Source organism: Euleptes europaea, chromosome 11 (genome assembly GCF_029931775.1).
Source record: "Euleptes europaea isolate rEulEur1 chromosome 11, rEulEur1.hap1, whole genome shotgun sequence".
Lineage (NCBI taxonomy): Eukaryota > Metazoa > Chordata > Lepidosauria > Squamata > Sphaerodactylidae > Euleptes > Euleptes europaea.
In genome coordinates, this window is record NC_079322.1 from 6,322,541 (window position 1) to 6,341,069 (window position 18,529).

The following is an 18,529-nucleotide window of genomic DNA, read 5'->3' on the forward strand; positions in this document are numbered from 1 at the left end:
TTCTGGGTAGCAGTGTGTGTGAACAAGATCTTGGGATACAGGTGTATCAACAGAGGCATAATGTCCAAATTGCAATATGTCATATGTACAAATTGCGTAATGTACACCGCATTGGTCAGGCGGCACCTGGAGTATTGTGTGCAGTTCTGGATGCCTCACGTCATAAAGGATGTGTACAGAACGGAGCGAGTGCCGAGGAGAGCAATGAGGATGATCAGGGGCCTGGATGATCAAGCCCTACGAGGAAAGGCTGAGGGACTTGGGAATGTTCAGTCTGGAGAAGAGGAGGTTGGGGGGTGGGGGACATGATTGCTCTCTTTAAGTATCTGAAGGGCTGCCATTTAGAGGAAGGCAGAGAGCTTTCCTGTTGGCAGCAGATGATAGGACTCGCAATAATGGGTTTAAATTTCATGCAAAAAGGAACCGGCTGGACATTAGGAAAAAGATGCTTACAGTAAGAGTTGTTCAGCAGTGGAATCAGTACCTAGGGAGGTGTTGAACTCCCTCTCACTAGCAGTCATCAAGCAGTAGCTGGACAAACACTTGTCAGGGATGCTCCTGGCTGAGCCTGCATTGAGCAGGGGGTTGGACTAGATGGCCTGTATGGTCCCTTCCAACTCTATGATTTTATGATACCTATTTGCTTAATATGCATAATTTTGGACTGCAGAATTTAGTGTTTCTCATTTCAGAATTCAGCTTCCTGTGGCATACACACACACACACACACACACATCTCCCAAGTAGTTTGTTATTGACTTGAACATCAAGGAAAGGGCAAAGGTGCCACATCTGTTTCAGAAAGAGGTGCCAGCACTTTTCTCAGGCATTTACAAACTACTCAGTTTCTGTCCTGGAAGCAACTATTGTGCTACTTTTTGACACCATTCCCTCCCCTCTCTCTGTGTGTGGTTTGAATGGTGTCTGCAGCCCCACATAACTTACACAGTATGTCAAACAAATGTAGCATTGTCTGGTTTCTTTTTTAAGGGAACCAGATAGCCCTGTGTTGCATATCTCCAGGGCCACTTAAGCTCTGCCTCAGCTGTCAGCCCCTGACAGACTAAAGCATGTGCCTTCTAAAAATACCCCTTTCCAGAATCCTCTGTAGCCTTCCTGATTGGAGAGTGGAAACTAAATGTTGTGGCAGTTCGTCCCCAATAATTTTCATTCTGGGAAACTGTCCTTTTATTCATCGTCCCAGGGAAGCGAGCCCTGGCAGAGCGCAGCCAACCCCATCGTGTCCCACCCACCCACCCCAGCTTTGCTGAGTGAGGCTCCCCTCTCCTTCCCTGGGGAAATATTCTCCTGGTTGGGACGGGAGAGGGGACGGCCCATTTATACGCCTGGTCCTCTGGGAGCTGGAAGACACTTAAATAGCAGGAGCGATAAGAGCATTGACCCACTTGGAGCCGCTGGTGTGGCAAGCGTGGGCGTGCTGCCGCCATGCCCAAGGGAGGCCTGGAGACGGTGGAGCTCTTCACCTCGGAAGGCAAAGGCCGGGGCTTGAAGGCCGTGAAGGAACAGTGGGCAGGAGACGTCCTCTTTGCAGAACGAGCTTATGCGGCTGTGGTTTTTGACAGGTAAGCAGACAGCTGCCGCCTGAGCCTGGCTGGGATGCTGGGGCCTGGCTTCAAGCGGGGGATGCCCGGCGGCATCGCAGCCTTCTTGGGGAGAGCACAGAGCCTCGACTGATTTACTTACGAGAAGCCAGGTGCTGCAGGAAGGGAGAGCAGCTGCCTGAACGGAAGGGACTGGAGCGTTTTCTAGCAGAGGGACACCTCCTGAGCCCATGGGGGTCAAGAGGCTGAGAAGGGCGCTCTCTGCTGGGGACAGCCCCGGTAGGGACAGAGGGCTCTTCAGGCCTCACCCGTGCACTCAGCACCAGCTTTCTGACCAGCCTCACAGGGTGGTTGTAAAGACTGCAACGACTGACTGATTTTAAAAGGCTTGCATGCTGTCTGTCAGCTATCAACAATCCTGTTCTGGTGTGGCTTTTGAGGCCATAAAACAAAACAAAAATGTAATCGATGCATATGAAATAATCTGTTCACCCCAACTGGGCTCGATCTGTCAGTGGGCCTTATCTCATTGCAGCCGCCTGCTGCAGAGGCTACTTAGGGTCTCTAGGCTGTCGCAGGGATCATGATTTGAAAAAGAAGAATGTTTGTCCCCAGACCCTGGCAAGCATAACGTGGTCCCCAAGAGAAGGCCTCTCCTGGTACTTCTGAGACGCAGGAGGAGGAGGAGGAGGAGGACCAGGGCCGGTTGTCCAAGCCTCGTCTCTACTCAGAGCCCGGCAAAGGGCCCCTTCTTGCCATCGCCCTCTGCCAACCACGTCGGCAACGCAGCTGGAGAACCAGCGCTGAGCAGCACAGGCAAGCTGAGCTGAGGATGGAGGAGGGCTGTTTCCCCAAGGGCAGGAATGTGGGATGCTGAAGAGCATCTCTCAGTACGCAGCTCTGGCTCTCGTGCGCCATGGGATGTGGGGGGTGCAGATGTGGTGCAAACAGCCACTCTTAGCTTCATAAGAAGAAACTGCATCTTCGTTTATAAGGAGGGCGATGGAGTAGGCAAAACACATTTCACTATTGTTCTGATAAAGCGCATGTGCAAAGCAAAGGTTTTTATTACGGTCCCATGACCAACAAATACAGTAAAAATACCCCCCCCCCCAAATGGGAACAATTAAAAATAATCATGGTGCACATCAACCACGAATACAGATAGACAAAAGCGTATGGGATTCTGGAGGTTACAAATCTCTGAGGATTACTATTCCTAACTTTTGAGCAAAGTGGAAATAGTTTGTGTAATATGGCCCGGCTGGAGACAAACACTGCTCCAAAATAAGTGCTGGATTCATGATATTGTTCCGTTTGCTTTGTGGTGGGCAGGGAGTGTATGGATGGCACTTATCTCTTTCCCCTCTCCAGGCACATCGCTGGGGAAAATGGTTCAGTCTGTGTCCAATTCAGAATGTAGCTGAGATTGCTCTGGACAAACTGTACTTCCTGGCATCCCTTATGGGAAGGGCCTTGGTGGCAGGCAGGGCCAGAGACGGCCTTCGCCTGAGACCTTGAAGCAGGGCAGGCTGAAGGCTGTTTGTCACGCCAAGCCAGGGACAGTTTAGTCCCTAAACAGCGGTTTGTGTGTGTTAAGTGCCGTCCAGTCACTTCCAACTCATGGCGACCCTATGAATGAAAGTCCTCCAAAATGTCCTATCTTTGACAGCCTTGCTCAGATCTTGCAAACTGAGGGCTGTGGCTTCCTTGATCGAGTCAATCCATCTCTTGTTGGGTCTTCCTCTTTTCCTGCTGACCTCAACTTTTCCTAGCATGACCGTCTTTTCCAGTGACTCTTGTCGTCTCATGACAATACGATAGCCTCAGTTTAGTCATTTTAGCTTCTCTAGGGTCAGTTCAGGCTTGATTTGATCTGTAACCCACTGATTTGAGTGCTGACAAGGTTGGTAGATTTATGTGGTCTATTCCCCCCTCTCCCCCGCTAAGGGGTTGTGGTCAGGGCTTGGGGTAGGGCAATTTCATGTCCCCGTGATGTTTATTACACATTTCCTTAGAGCAGAGAGGCTTCTCAGTGGTGGGTGCCGTTGCTTTCCTAGGGTTGATAGGCTCCTCTTCGTCACCAGCGGGAGGTTTTTGGGTCAGAGCCTGAGGAGGGCGGGGTTTGGGGAGGAGAGGGACTTCAATGCCATAGAGTCCAGTTGCCAAAGCGGCCATTTTCCCCAGGGGAACTGATCTCTATCGGCTGGAGATCAGTTGTAATAGCAGGAGATCTCCAGCTAGTACGTGGAGGTTGGCAACCCTATGCTTTCCTGACTTGGGGCCTGGACTGGCTGCTGAAGGGCTCTCTCTCTCTCTGTGTGTTAAATGCTATCAAGTCGCTTCTGACTTTCAGCGACCCTACAAATTAACAAACTCCAAAATGTCCTATTCTTAACAGCCTTGCTCAGGTCTTGCAAACTGAGGGGTGAGGATTCCTTGATTGAGTCAGTCCATCTCCTGTTGGGTATTCTTCTTTTTCGGCCACATTCCACTTTTCCTAGCATTATTGTCTTTTCCCGTCAATCTTGTCTTCTCATGATGTATTTTAGCTTCTAGGGAAAGTCTCTACAACTATCAGCTGCATGCAGAATGTGATCAATAGCTCCACACAGCACCTGACAGAACTCCATATTTCCTACAACAGTTTCAAAGTGGCTTGTATCCCCTGGTGATTTCTCATTGTGAAGTACAAACTCCCTCCATCCTGCAACTTCCTGAAAATGCCACTTCTGGGGGGCATGAGTTTGGGTTGCCAGCTCTGGGCTGTGAAATACCTGGAGAGGGGAGGGACTTCAATGGGGCATGATACCATACAATCCACCTTCCAAAGTCGCCATTTTCTCCAGGTGAACTGATCTCTGTTGCTTGGAGATCAGTTATAAGTGCGGGAGATCTCCAGCCACCACCTGGAGGTTGACTGAGAAAACAATAGTACAAGGCTCACACAATCAATTGCAAAAACATATATTAGACAAGTACAATAGTGAGAGTGCAAAAAAGTGCTAGAAAGGAAACTTATCAATATATCTACCCTCAACAAGCATAAAACTAATAAATACAGGTCTATAAATATGTCTCAAAATATGGTCAGGAGGACTCTATTAAAGTTCATGTATATAACGTGTCCTTTGCTTATGTCAAAATTGACAACAGAAGACTGAGAGACGGGAGATGACGGAACGCCGTCCGGATGCTTTGCGTTTTCGCCGCCCCCGCAGACGGCTTCTTCAGCTCTCCGTTCACGCTAGAGACAATGCTCCTGCAAGTGCAATAAATATGTTCAAAAAACCTCTCAAAACTAATTCTCTCATGAGTACTAATCTACAATGTGCTATTTAGCATTTAATTTTTTTTTGGCATTTTTTAAAAAAAAATATATATTTTAACTTTTTTAGGGACAGAAAACAGCATAGATACAAAACCATACCTTATATTCTTGTACAAGTTCTTACACACAAAGTTCTCAAACAGACTCTTCTTGCTCCCAACAGGGTTGCTCAATGAAAATGCATGATAGCTAAAGCGCAGGTGTTACTGTTTAAAAGCTCAACAGGTAGGGCTTCACTAAGGTCGCAGCTGTGACTGATTAAGCAGGTGGTAAAGACAATAATGTAATTACAGAAAGCAAGAAAAGTCTACTTCATTATTCAGGCCATAAGGGTAATAAGATTTAAACAAATAAATAAAGCGCAGTTCCTGTCTAAGTAAAATCTTTTGGACATTGTCGGCATCAAAAGAATTCCCCTTGTAAACCCAAATGGCAAAAAATCTGATGTCATTCTCATCATGTTTTTGGTCAACAAAATGAAAAGTTAGAGGGGCCTCAAAGTTCCGTGATCTAATTCTGGATTTGTGTTCACCTATCCTTGTTTTTAAGGGGCGACATGTGCTGCCTACGTACAATTTCCCACATTTGCACGTGACGCCATACACACATCTGCTCGTGGAGCAGTTGGAAAAATGGTTGAGTTTGAACCTAAAATTAGAACTGGTTGAGCTAAACTCTTTAAGTGGTAGGCTAAGCGGGCAGAAAGAGCAGGAACCACAGGGGAAATGACCGACGACCGGAGGAAGAGCACATCGTGGTAAAATGTCGGAGTGGATCAACTTGTCCCTGAGAGAAGTGTTCCTCCTTAAACCAAAAGTGGGAGGAGTGGCACAGCCTGGAATGCTGGATAGAATGTACCAGTGGTTTCTGATAATCCGCTGAATGGAATGAGAGTGGTGACTATGTGTAAGGGAACAAAAAATACCTTCTCTGGTGTTAGTTTTAGAAGTAAGAAGCATGGACTCTCGAGTTCTTAAATCTGCTTTTTGTTTCGCCTCTCGTATAATTCTATCTGGGTAGCCTCTTTGAATAAGATCTGAATGTAGGTTCCTAGCTGCCTGCTCGTAATCACGTGAGAGAGTAGAATTCCTTTTCAGCCGAATGAACTGGCTAAATGGAAGGTTGTTCCATCTAAATAGCACATTGTAGATTATTAATCATGAGAGAATTAGTTTTGAGAGGTTTTTTGTACATATTTATTGCACTTGCAGGAGCATTGTCTCTAGCGTGAACGGAGAGCTGAAGAAGCCGTCTGCGGGGGCGGCGAAAACGCAAAGCATCCGGACGGCTTTCCGTCATCTCCCGTCTCTCAGTCTTCTGTTGTCAATTTTGACATAAGCAAAGGACACGTTATATACATGAACTTTAATAGAGTCCTCCTGACCATATTTTGAGACATATTTATAGACCTGTATTTATTAGTTTTATGCTTGTTGAGGGTAGATATATTGATAAGTTTCCTTTCTAGCACTTTTTTGCACTCTCACTATTGTACTTGTCTAATACATGTTTTTGCAATTGATTGTGTGAGCCTTGTACTATTGTTTTCTCAGCCAGACTTTTGTTAGTACTAGTGCATCTTTATCCCAAACCACCTGGAGGTTGGCAACTGTAGGCAGGGGGAATCTGCCATAGGAGGGAGCATCAGAACCAACCCCCCCACATTCCACCAGTGGAAATCCTCCCATGGATCCAACTCAGTGGCTGTCCCCATGGGCATGCTTACTCAGAAGTAAATTCCATTTGCTTCCTCCTGCTGTAGGTGTTGCTCAGTAGTGAAAGACGGGATTTAATGAGTCCATTCCTATGTCTCACCACAAGCCCCCGGGATTTCTGAAGGGCTCCTTTGTTTTGCAGGCAAAGTGGCTGCTCATGTCTTTTATTTTTAAGATATTAATTACACATTAAGGAAACTATGATTTTGAAAAACAAAATGAAAAGATTAGCTGCAACAAAGATCAGTTCCCTTGGAGAAGATGGCTGCTTTGGAGGAGGGGTTCTATGGCATTATACCCCACTGAGGCCCCTGTCCTCCCCAAACACCACCTTCCCTAGTAGGGCTGTCAGGTCCCTCTTTGCTACTAGTGGGTTTAAGGGGGGGGGGTTTCAATGCCATAGAGTCCAATTGCCAAAGCGGCCATTTTCTCCAGGTGAGTTGATCTCTATTGGCTGGAGATCATCTGTAATAGCAGGAGATCTCCAGCTAGTACCTGGAGGTTGGCAACCCTATTCTGCACAAACATTCTGCGAATCAGGCCGGTGGGGAAGGAAGGGGCCTTCGGAATTGTCCTATAGAGTCTGGCGCTGTGTGTAAAAGGTGTTCGTGGGCACTGATGGGGAAAAGGCATTTGTGCCTGAAGAAATGCAAGGGCCAGGCTTGGCATCCCCCCCCCCCGGCTGCCAACCCCCTTTCACAGCCCCCTGCTGTGGGAGCCTGGCTCGTGGGTGTGGGTACGTGGCTGGGCTGGGTTTCCATCGGCCCTCCCCTAGGCAAGGGGGACCAAAGACAGGGCTGCGGGGGGCAGGGGAGGTCCCACATCTCCCAGTGGCCGTAGCCTGGAGGGCAGCATCCTGGCGAGCGCCTCGGAGCCAGCTGCTTCAGCCTGGGCAAGCCTAGGTCAGTGCCCTGGCCGGGAAGCACCCTGAGGTGGCGTGGCGACCCTGGGCCAGGGCTCTCCCCTGCCTCACGCAGCGCTTCCCTGCCCAGCTGGAACCCCAGATTCTGGTGCTGCCTCGGCCCGAGGAGGGCTGTGTCGTCACTGCCTCGGTCGCCGCGTCCTTTCTTCCCTCCCCTAGAAGGAAGAGCAGGGCTGCCGCTGATTCTCAGCAGGGCCCCATGGTCTCCCCTGGCCTTACAAGGAGAGGCCCGCCGGCTTGACAGCTGACAGAAAGCAGTCAACTCAAGCTCTCCCGAGGAGCCCTGCCCAGCTCCGCCGCTTGCCTGGCATTGCACACGTGGGGCACCAAGCAGTGGGTTCCAGCCTGGCAGGGCATTGTCTGTGTGGGGCTGGGAACAGCCGTGGCCCTGGGCTGCTGGCTCAGAGCCTGCTGTGTTTTCCAGCCAGGGCATCCGTCTGGGTTTAGGCCTGGTTATGGGTCAGATACAGCCTTGGCCACCCTGGTGGAGGTCCTGCCCTGGGAGATGAACACAGAAAGCGGGCTCCATTGAGGCCCCTGGACCTCTCAGCGGCTTTCGACCGTCGATCATGGCATCCTTCTGGGCCACCAGTCTGGCCTGGGATTGAAAGACACCCTTCTGCAGTGGCTCCCGTCCTACCTGGAGGGCAGGTTTCAGAAGGTGGGTGCTGGGGGAGATGGCTGCTGAGCCCCAGGGCCTTTGGCCTGTGGGGTCCCACAAGGTTCGATTGTGTCCCCTATGCTCTTTAACATCTGCTGGGAGAGATCATCTGAAGATTTTGGCTGGGTTGTCACCAATATGTGGATGATGCTCAGCTCTAGGAAGTCCAGGCTCGCTAGGCAAAGCCAGGCAAAGGGCCGACCACCTCTGTTCATCTCTTGCCTTGGAAGCTCTATGAGGTTTTGCCATAAGTCGGCTGGAATGGGACGTCACTTTGCTGCCGCCACCCACCCTCCCCCGTGCTTGTGGGCAGTGGAGCAGGGACTGTCCGACTCTCTTTCTCATGCTTCTCCCTGTTTGTCAATGGTGATGCCAAGTTCAGCCTGGTTCTTCATCAGCCACGCAGACTCAAGGCCCAGAATCTGCACCCACCACCTAGCAGAAGCACGGCTGCCCTGCAGTCTCTGCACCAGGGCCGCCGCCTGGGGCCATTTTATTGGAGCTCTGTTGTCCCCCCACCCCAGATAATAACCTTGATCCAATGAAATGGTGCCCCGCAGGCTCAGTTTTACTGGAAAGAAAACACCACATCTCTCTTTTGCTTTACGGTAAGATCAGGAGGTTGTTAAGACTTCCTCGCGAGCAACACTCACTCTGCTGCTCACTCCCCCCCCCCACTGCTTCTTTCTTTTCCTTTCCAGCCTCACTCACCTCGTCTGTCACACTTGCTTCAAGCGGCATGAGAAACTCCACCGTTGCGGCCAGTGCAAGTTTGCCCATTACTGTGACCGGACCTGCCAGAAGGACGGCTGGGTGAGCCACAAGAACGAGTGCCATGCCATCAAGAGGCATGGGAAGGCACCCAACGAGAACATCCGGTGAGAGACCCAGCTACGCCGCACTGACCCGGCGGGGGCCCTGCTAGGTTATCTCTGCAGAGGCCTGCCATATTAACTCTGCTTCCTTCTTTCCTCCCTGTGGTGCCCGTGTACCAGTCCTGCAAATCCAAGCAACCTGTTTTGCATATGATGCCAGCTGCTTTCTAATTCAGCCAGTCAAGCAAGCTTTCATTGCCTATTCTATCAGTTGCATTGTCTTTCCTCCTGACCGTAAAGTACAGAGTGCAAAGTACAAAGTGCAACAGTACACAGAAATATATATAGTAGTACAAATAGTCCAAGTCAAGTAGTCATATAGTAGACCAAAGCCAGTGTGAAGCTGGTCTTATGAACAAGCCTCCAAGGCAATCAAATGATGTGCTGTGTAGCTTGCGTTCTTGGACATAAAAGTTCTGCATATAGGTTCCCTTGACCTGTATCAAGAGTGCAAGCAATACAGGGATCCGGTAATCTTCCTGTTTCAATTATGAATCTTCCTCAGAATTCGACATGGTCTGCTCAGTGGCTAGTTTACATGTCAGTGTGAGAGAAATTCTCTGTGTACTGTTGCACTTTGTACTTTGCACTCTGTACTTTACAGTCAGCATATTTCTGACTTTTTGGATTTTGTCAACAACGTTCATGCTTTGCATTTACTTGTGCTACTGCCTTTCTGTTGTTTTTTGCTTACTTCCTATGTGACAACAGGCTAATTTAGTGTTGATTCCTTGTCTTTCCTCCTGGCAAGTTTTGCAAAAGGTTGGGGAAGGATCAGAGGAAGCGTCTTTTTCCTGTCCACTCGCTCATGGCAGGATTTGGCCATCCTTTTCAGAGGGTAGGACTGCCAACTCCAGCTTGGGAAATTCTGGGAGATTCGGGGGTGAGCCTGGGGAGGGACCTCAATAGGGTGCTATGCCATACCGTCCACCCTCCAAAGCAGCCATCTTCTCCAGGGGAGCTGATCTCTGTAGTGTGGAGGTCAGTTGGAGAGCTCCAGGAGGTTGGTGACCCTATCAGAGGGTGATACCCTTGGGCTGCTATGTGGGGCTGGCTGTGTTGCTGGCATTCAGATGGCCGTGTCCCTCCTCTATGCTTGGGGCATTAGAGGGGAGACCTCTCCTTCCTGTTCCTCCGAGGGGCCGTGACAGAAGGTGCCGGGCACCTTCAACCCTGGCAAGGCCAAGTGCACGTGGGACGCCAGGTGAGGTCGCTTCCGTTCTTGGTGATCCACTTCCTGCTGGCCTCCCCTGTCATAGGGTTTGACAAAAACACATCTCAGCAGGGAGAGATGTCGCTACCCGGCCAGTCCTCGCTGTGACCCCTCAACAAAAGGCAAAAGCGGGTGTGGATTTTCACTCCGTGATTAGGCAGAAAACGGCATTCACCTCATATATACGGGTCTAGGAAGGCTAAAGGTGTGATGAAAGCTGGGCCCAAGGGGGGCAGCAGTAGCACAGCCATTCTCCGGCCGAAGCCCACCCACCCCACTTGGGCCACCCAGCCGCCATTCAAGGAGAGGCCCCCCGCGGACACCTGCTCTCCGGCCTGAGCCATGGGGATGGTTAACACTCACGGGCCTATTTCTTGGGGTGCAGCTGAGCTCCAGAAGGGGAGGAGAGCTGCTGCTGTTTCTGCTGCTGTTCGCCCTGAGGTCCAAACTAGAAATTGCTCGTCCAGATGTATAACTTTCTCTAATTTTTTTTTAGAAACAAAAAGCTGTCTCAGGAAGCGGCACATTTGAGCTGAGAAAGGCGATGGGAATGTGGCTTGAGCGGGAAAACAGTCTTGAGGAGGAAAGGAGCTCAAATTCGTCTGATCCCATTTTCAGCTTCCCAAGACAGCTTTACAAAAAAAAGGGGGGGGCAGTCGTGGAATGTCTAATTTTGCTCTGGAAGACCAGAGTTGCTATTTACACAGCCCAAATAATGCACTTTCAATCCACTTTCAATGCACTTTGAAGGTGGATTAAAATCCACTTGCAAACGATCATTAAGGTGCAGTGAAAGTGGATTGGAAGTGCATTATTTGGGCTGTATAGATAGCACTGAGAAAAAGCCTGTTGCTTCTTGGCCTCGTAAGGAGGACGAGGAGCCTGGGTTTGGGAGTGAGGCTAGAGGGGTGGGTGGGTGAAAGCCAGACCCAGGGTCAGCGATTGTTTGTCAGAACCCTCCGCCTGTGAGAGAGGAAAGCTGCTGTCCGGGCTCATAGAAAACAGCCTGCCGTTCAAGGACTCAAAGGACTATAACGTGTCGCAGCAGCTCTTCTGCAGATATCATTTGCATCCGCAAATCCCAGTGAGGGCAGGGAATGGGGTGGCAGGGGGTGGGAGTTACTTTGCTCCCATCTTGGAAATGGCTAGTCTAGCTGTCTCCTCCATGAGAAGTGCGGTAAAACATGCCACCGCCAGCGTTGATCTAAAGTTGCCGGTCCCCAGCTCTCTCCGGTTCGCCTCTCTCTGGCCTTCACCCCCCCTCAGTGCCCTTTCTCTTTTCTTCACTGCTGCCACCAGCAGGTCGGTTGTCACAGATCTGGCTCACCCAAGGGTCTACACTCAGTCTCCTCTCACCTTCTGTACCTTAAAAGACCTTAGCACCACCTGAGCAGCTCCCTCTCTCTCTCTCCAGATTGCTGCAGAGAGAGAGGCAATCTTTCTCGGTGCGAGCAAGGGTTAATGAGTACTAGTTATGATAATTAAGTGGAACTTCCTTGTTCAGAAACAGACTATCTCTGAACATTAATGAGAGAAAGGTTATTTCTGACAATAGTGATCTCCCTAAGACGTTTTTTAAATGAGAATTATTTTGTGATTTTAAGAGAAAATGTATAGGCTCATTGCTGTATCTTACTTCCTAATGTGTTGTAGATTTTATGAGACATGCATGTTTCATTGATTTGGTATCTAGTTTTTTTTTTGTTCTGTCGTGTTATATTGGTTTGTCTGTTTGATCTCCTGTGGTGTGTTGGCTTCATGCTCAAGACCTTTGGTAATGCAAGCTGAGTAATGAAAGGAACAGGGCCCAACAATAAAGGAAGGCTAGCTGTTTTCACCCCTGCCTATGCATGTATCATTGGCATCTGGCTGATCACTGTGGGATACCCAGTATGGGTACCCAGGGGGCCGTGGCTCAGTGGTAGAGCCTCTGCTTGGCATGCAGAAGGTCCCAGGTTCAATCCCCGGCATCTCCAGTTAAAAGGGACTAGGCAAGTAGGTGATGTTCCTGGAGAGCCCTGGAGAGCTGCTGTCAGTCTGAGTAGACAGTACTGACTTTGATGGACCAAGGGTCTGGTTCAGTATATTCAGTCTAAGGCAGCTTCATGTGAAGAACTTTACGATTTAACACCTTATCATAAGAGGGAAAACTCATCTTTAATATTTTCCTTTGATTTCCATACTGTAGAAATCTACCAGAATCACAATGATTTTTAAAAAGTGTGCTTTTACTTTGCATCTCCATAAAATTAAAATACTCCATCGTTGATTAAAAATAGGCCCTCTAAATTAAAAAGGGATGTGCCATTTAAATTGGCTAAGGCATGCACTAAAGAAAACGTCAGGCCCTCATTATATTTCTTGGTCTCCTAGGCTGGCTGCCCAAATCCTGTGGAGAACAGATAGAGAAGGAGGCGGGCTGACAGAGGGTGCTCTGGTCTCCATCGATGAGCTGCAGAACCACGTGGGACATTTTGGAGAGGAGGAGAAGAAGGAGCTGAGGGTCGACCTGGAGAGCTTCCTGGAGTTCTGGCCGCCAGACGGCAAGCAGTTTGGCATGCAGTACATTTCTCACATCCTGGGTGTGGTATGTTTGCCTACTAGCGACCCGTGGCTGGGGGGACTTTCCTGGGAGGAAGACCCCCTTGAATAGATTTGAGTAGGATTCGGAGTGGACCTGCTTAACATGGCTCCCTATAAGATGCCACCCTAAGCAAAATTACATCCATTGTTGCAACTCTGCTAAGTGTGACCCCGGCCTAACAAGAGGCAACGCTTTCCTCCTGTACCCTTTATAGGTAACCCAGAAGGGCCGTGTTGGTGGCCCTTATTATGGCCATTATTTTATGTTGTTTTTATTTATGAAACTACCTGTGCCACTGTAGCTCAAGGTGGCTTACACCTTGAAATAAAAGAAAAACATACAAAATACAATAAAACTCTAAATTACCCCCTCCACTAAAATGCCTGCAGTCTACATACTGTTATAGTCCCAGGTAAACTAAATTACCTTGCAGTTCTACCTGAAGATTTCTAGCCACGGCGCCCCCACCCACCCACCCCCCTCCTCAGGGGGCCTGCTGCACTCTGCTCTGCCTTAAGGGGGAAGAACAGCAGGGACACGGCGGCCCCAGGAGCATGGGTTGTGCACAGGACACGTGGGAGGAGCCTGTCCTTTTGGCGCGTGCGTTGGAGGCCTTTAAAGCGCATAATCAGCACCTGGACTTGGACTTGGAAACAAACTGGCAGCCATTGTAGCTGTTTTACGATGGGCTGTCTTCAAGGGCAGCCCGACGTACAGCACCTTGCAGTAATCCAACCGCAAGGTTAGAAAAGTATGGATCAGTGTGGCCAGACTGAGCCTTAGAAAGGAGAGGTGGAGAACCCAATGCAGCTGGGCCGCTGGGCCAATCTGCTTTTCAAAGAACACATTTGGGACCTGAATGAGCACCCACAAGCAACCTGCTCCGCAAAAGCCACCTCCCCTCCACCCAAGACAAGCAGGGACGCTCTCTCTCTCTCTCTCTCTCTTTAAAACCTCGGCCTTCCTCTCTCGTCTGCCTTCCGCTTCAGCTGGCTCAGCCTTCGCCACCTGACTGCAGCCGTGATACTCTGGTTCAGAACCCGTCCCTATCCCTGCCCGCCAGCCATGCCAGGAAGCAGCCTTAGGGGAGGGGTAGCCCCTGTCCTCCCCGCAGATCCCTTTCACTGCACAGTTTCCTGATTTCCTTATTTCCCAGCAGAAGAATCACACCTCCTTTTTAGCCCCTGTGAAGGTCAAAGTTGTTCCTTTCCATATTGGAGGAGCAACCACCTCTGGAATGAAAATTGATGGAAGGAACATTAACTATTTGAGATATATAGATGATACTACATTACTGGCAAAAAATAGTGAAGACGTGAAATGACTCCTGAATGAAGTCATTAATGAAGGTTAAAGCAGAAAGTGCCAAAGCAGGATTACAGCTGAGCATCAAGAATTCAAAAGAATGACTACTGAGGAAGTACACAACTTTAAGAATGGTTAGGGTTGCCAACCTCCAGGCACTAGCTGGAGATCTCCTGCTATTACAACTGATCTCCAGCCGACAGAGATCAGTTCCCCATGGAAAAATGGCCGCTTTGGCAATTGGACTCTATGGCATTGAAGTCCCTCCCCAAACCCCGCCTTCCTCAGGCTCCGCCCCAAAAATCTCCAGGTATTTCCCAACCCAGGGCTGGCAACCCTGGTGCAGGTAGCCATAACCAGATGACCCTGGCACTTCTGTGTTAGCTGCTCACAGGGAAAAGGGTTGTGAGGCCCTAGAGAGATCTTATTGTAATGGTCCCTGTAGGCATCTCAGGGATCTAATGGGGTTGGAATGTGGGCTCAGAATGCCAGTCTGGCCGAGCGGTGGGGGCCTGAGAGCCACGCAGCCACGGGACAAAACACTACTACTGACCCCTCCCCGCAGCAGACTTACCAAATTTTAATTAAGTAGCAATAGAAAATTTGGCCTCCGGTTTAACTGTTAAGGAGGTGAAAATCATTTTCAAAAGTTGTGGCATTAGATATTCCACACTTTACTGTTATACTTATTTTGGGACTTTGCAGCCAGTAGCTACTCAAAGACTTTGCTTTTGACAGATGAGGAAGTTTGTCTTGTTCCCCCAAATTAGCTTGTTCGGGAAAAGGAATGGCCCCCTGAGAGCAACCCACATAGGGCACCCCTGACCGAGAGAGAGCGCTTTCCCTGTAATGTCTTCTGTGCTTGTATTTTGCGGAGCAGATAAACTGCAACGGGTTCACCCTGAGTGACCAGAGGGGGCTGCAGGCGGTGGGTGTGGGCATCTTCCCCAACCTCTGCATGGTCAACCACGACTGCTGGCCCAACTGCTCCGTCATCTTTAATAACGGCAAGTAAGTAAACTCCTTCTCCGCACTGATACTTCTGAGTAATGTTGTTAGATCTGGGGTGAAAATCGAGCCTTTCAGAAGAATGGTTCACTCTGAGCCGTGTCTGCTGCTGGCGCACGTTTTGGAGCTGAAAGGGAATAAACAGTCACAGAACGCATGTCGGAGTGGGGAGCGCAGCCTTTGGTAGGGAAACGTTTGTTGGTTTATGGGGCGCGAAGTGAGGCTATTTTCTAATTCGGGAGTGGGGGTGGGGGGACCACACATTCCCAGGAGGACATTCTGAATGACTGCGAAGTCCACTGGGAGTTCATTGGTTCTCATAGGTTATCCGGGCTGTGTGACCGTGGTCTTGGTATTTTCTTTCCTGACGTTTCGCCAGCAGCTGTGGCAGGCATCTTCAGAGGAGTAACACTGAAGGACAGTGAAGTAACACTGTGAAGTAACACTGAAGGACACTGAAGGACGTTTCGCTGCTGGCGAAACGTCAGGAAAGAAAATACCAAGACCACGGTTACACAGCCCGGATAACCTACGAGAACCAATGAACTCTGACCGTGAAAGCCTTCGACAATATTTTGTCCACTGGGAGGTTCCCCTGTGCAAAGCCCCATTGAAACGAATGGGTGTTGCCTAAGGGCATTCTTGAGCATTTCCCATTCGCTGGGGCTTTGCACGGGGGAACTTCCAAGTTGGGCTTTGCACAGGGGAACCTCCCAGTGAATTGTGCCCGTAATGGGTAATTTGGGATATCGACCACCTACAATAGACGTTTCATGCTCCACTGATAACTTTAATTACAGTGCAGCCCTAAAAACACTGTCCTGGGAGTCAGCCCCATTGGATAGACCAGAGTAGGATTCTGAAGAGACCTGCTTTGGATTTGCTTTGTTAAGCTTCCTTAGGCACAAGTTCCTTTAGGATTGCTGTCTGCCATCTGACAGCAGTCTGTTCTCCTATTAAAAGAGAGCTGTCGGACCAGCATGGCTTTTCAAGGATTAGCTGCCGGCGATCTCAATGCACAGTCTAGACACAAAGTTTAACTCCAAAAGAGGGAGGCTGATGTCTGGCCGGAAAACAGGGCTGCTGTCCAAATCTGCGTAGTAAAGAGGGAGAGGTATTCATCGATAGTTTGATCTCCAACTTCTTTTCTAAAAGCATGTTTTGTTCTGTTAAAGAAATTCCGCAGCATATAGTCAGACTTCAAGCATTTCATGGCAACTAAAGCTTAATACAGTATGAAGAGAACAATGAGAAAAATGGTAATCGTTCACCAAATTGAAGAGTATGTCCAAAGAGAAGCACATGACACAGTTTGACTGGCGTGGGAATTTCTCTAGTTACTGATACCAGAATATTGATCCTCCCCAAATAGCAAATGTCTTCTCACAAACCCGAAGCGATAACTTATTGAACAGCATCAATCCATGTAGCGAATGCTCAGTTTTGGGGAGCCACCCTCACCATCCAACGAAACCTCACCGGCCTCTCCTGGCCAGAGGAGTGAAGCTGTCTTGGGGGGTGGGGGAGGCAGTCAAGCATGGAGGTGTGGTGTGGGGAGGGGTGTGCCTAAGCCATTCTCTGTTGCAAGTGTTGCAATTGTTCCCGTTGTCCAGATCGGAGCAGCATGATTTGCTTATTATGCAAATGGTTTGCTAATCATCCCAGTCAGACACGCTGCTTGTTGCACTGTCTCATTTGCTTTATGTCTCCTTCTATGAACCACCACCAAAGGTAGGGTAAGGGTCACAGAAAGAATCCTTTCTTTATTTATTCATTTATTCATTCAGTTTCCATCCCACCCTCAATCTCTGGCCAAAGGCCAGCCTCAGGGCAGCTAACATCTTCCGTACTCAATACAAATCGATAATACCATAATATACAGTTTGGTCAAATACAATTTTAAACAACTCCATAAGTTCATCAGTTGTAAATTAAACAGATGGTGCACAACATTGGAGCGTAGAGACCGCTGTTGGCTTAAAAGAGCAGTCAGGGTCCCCAAATTTAGTTGGTAACAGCATAAAAGAAAGGGTGGGGTTAGAGAGGCCAGCTTTGATGGAAAAAACTATAGGCCTGTTGGGATATCTCCGTTTGACAGGCCCTGCTGAATTCGTTAAGATCCCGCAGGGCCCAGGTCTCATTAGAAAGGGAGTTCCACCTGGAGCCAGTGCAGCTGACGTAGCACTGGCTGGATGTGGGCCCTTAGCGGGGTCCCAGTAAGGACCCTTGCTGCGGCATTTTGTACCAGCTGGAGCTTCCGGATCAGTCTCGAGGGCAGCCCTACGTAGAGCGAGTTACAGTAATCTAGTCTGGAGGCGACCGTCGCGTGGATCACCGTGGCCAGGTCGGGGCAGGAGAGGTACCAGGCACCAACTGCCTGGCCTGGCAGAGATGGAAAAAGGCCGCCGTGACCGTGGCTGTGACCTGAGCAGAGGCGGATCTACTGTGAAACTAATGAAGCTTAAGCTTCAGGGCCCCTAATCCCGGAGGGGCCCCCTGAAGCCACTTTTTTTTAATGAGTGAATTTCTCAACAAAATCAGTGGAGTTTTTTAGTGATCGTATCATAAGCCAATGGGTTGAAGTACTTAATATTGACTTTAGAATATGCTCTAATACCCATTTCACATGGCCTGAAAATGTCCCTGTAATTGGTCAAATTTCAAAATTCTCTCGGGGGCTTGCAGCGCTCGAACCCCCAGCTGTAAGGCCTCACTGAGCTCGCCAGAATCTATTCACAGCCTACATTTTGGCAGCTGGATCCTCAAATCCTTCGTTGGTGCACGGCTTAATAGTTCTGTAGTTCTATTTCTTCACTGTATGGCCCATTTTCAAGGACTCCACCCCACCCCCCTGTTCTCCACCACTTCAGCCTCAAGGTCCTTGCAAGGGCAGCAGGGCCCTTTGGACCTTGTTGGATGTTGCCCTATTGTTGCTGGTTGCAAAGGGGCCCCCATAACAGTTCAAGCTTCAGGGCCCCATAAATGTAGGTCCACCACTGAACCTGAGCCTCCATTGTTAGGGAGGCATCAAGGATCACACCCAGGGTTTCCGTCCCACCTTTCACCCTTGTGCTTATGCTGGACGTTTAACCGCAGCCCAGCGCAAAGAAGATGATGGCGGCCACCTTTCCTCTAGCAGGATATGAAGTCATGGGGAAGGCTTCACCTGGCCAGGGACGCAGGAGCCGGGCTGAGAAAGAGGCAGCCGACAACTGGCCACTCGGCACAGGACCTGATCGGCTGCACAGTCACTGATAATTTGATCTGCCTTGTTGTGACACCACCCTCTTCAACCCTTGTCAGTCACGGCAATGTTGGTGCTCGAGTAGAAGAAAAAAGAGGGGACAGACTTG

General features: G+C 49.5%; 1 protein-coding gene across 2 annotated transcripts in view; it reads left to right on the top strand.

Annotated features, from left to right (window-relative positions):
• The first annotated feature begins 1,446 nt into the window (after nucleotides 1-1,446).
• Nucleotides 1,447-18,529, top strand: part of SMYD1 (SET and MYND domain containing 1) — a 34,500-nt gene continuing 17,417 nt past the window's right edge. For both annotated transcript variants that reach the window (XM_056857530.1, XM_056857531.1), the window contains exons 1-4: nucleotides 1,447-1,583; nucleotides 8,893-9,069; nucleotides 12,653-12,866; nucleotides 15,049-15,179. In XM_056857530.1, the coding sequence (XP_056713508.1) occupies nucleotides 1,447-1,583; nucleotides 8,893-9,069; nucleotides 12,653-12,866; nucleotides 15,049-15,179 (659 nt within the window). The remainder of the gene's footprint in view (nucleotides 1,584-8,892; nucleotides 9,070-12,652; nucleotides 12,867-15,048; nucleotides 15,180-18,529) is intronic.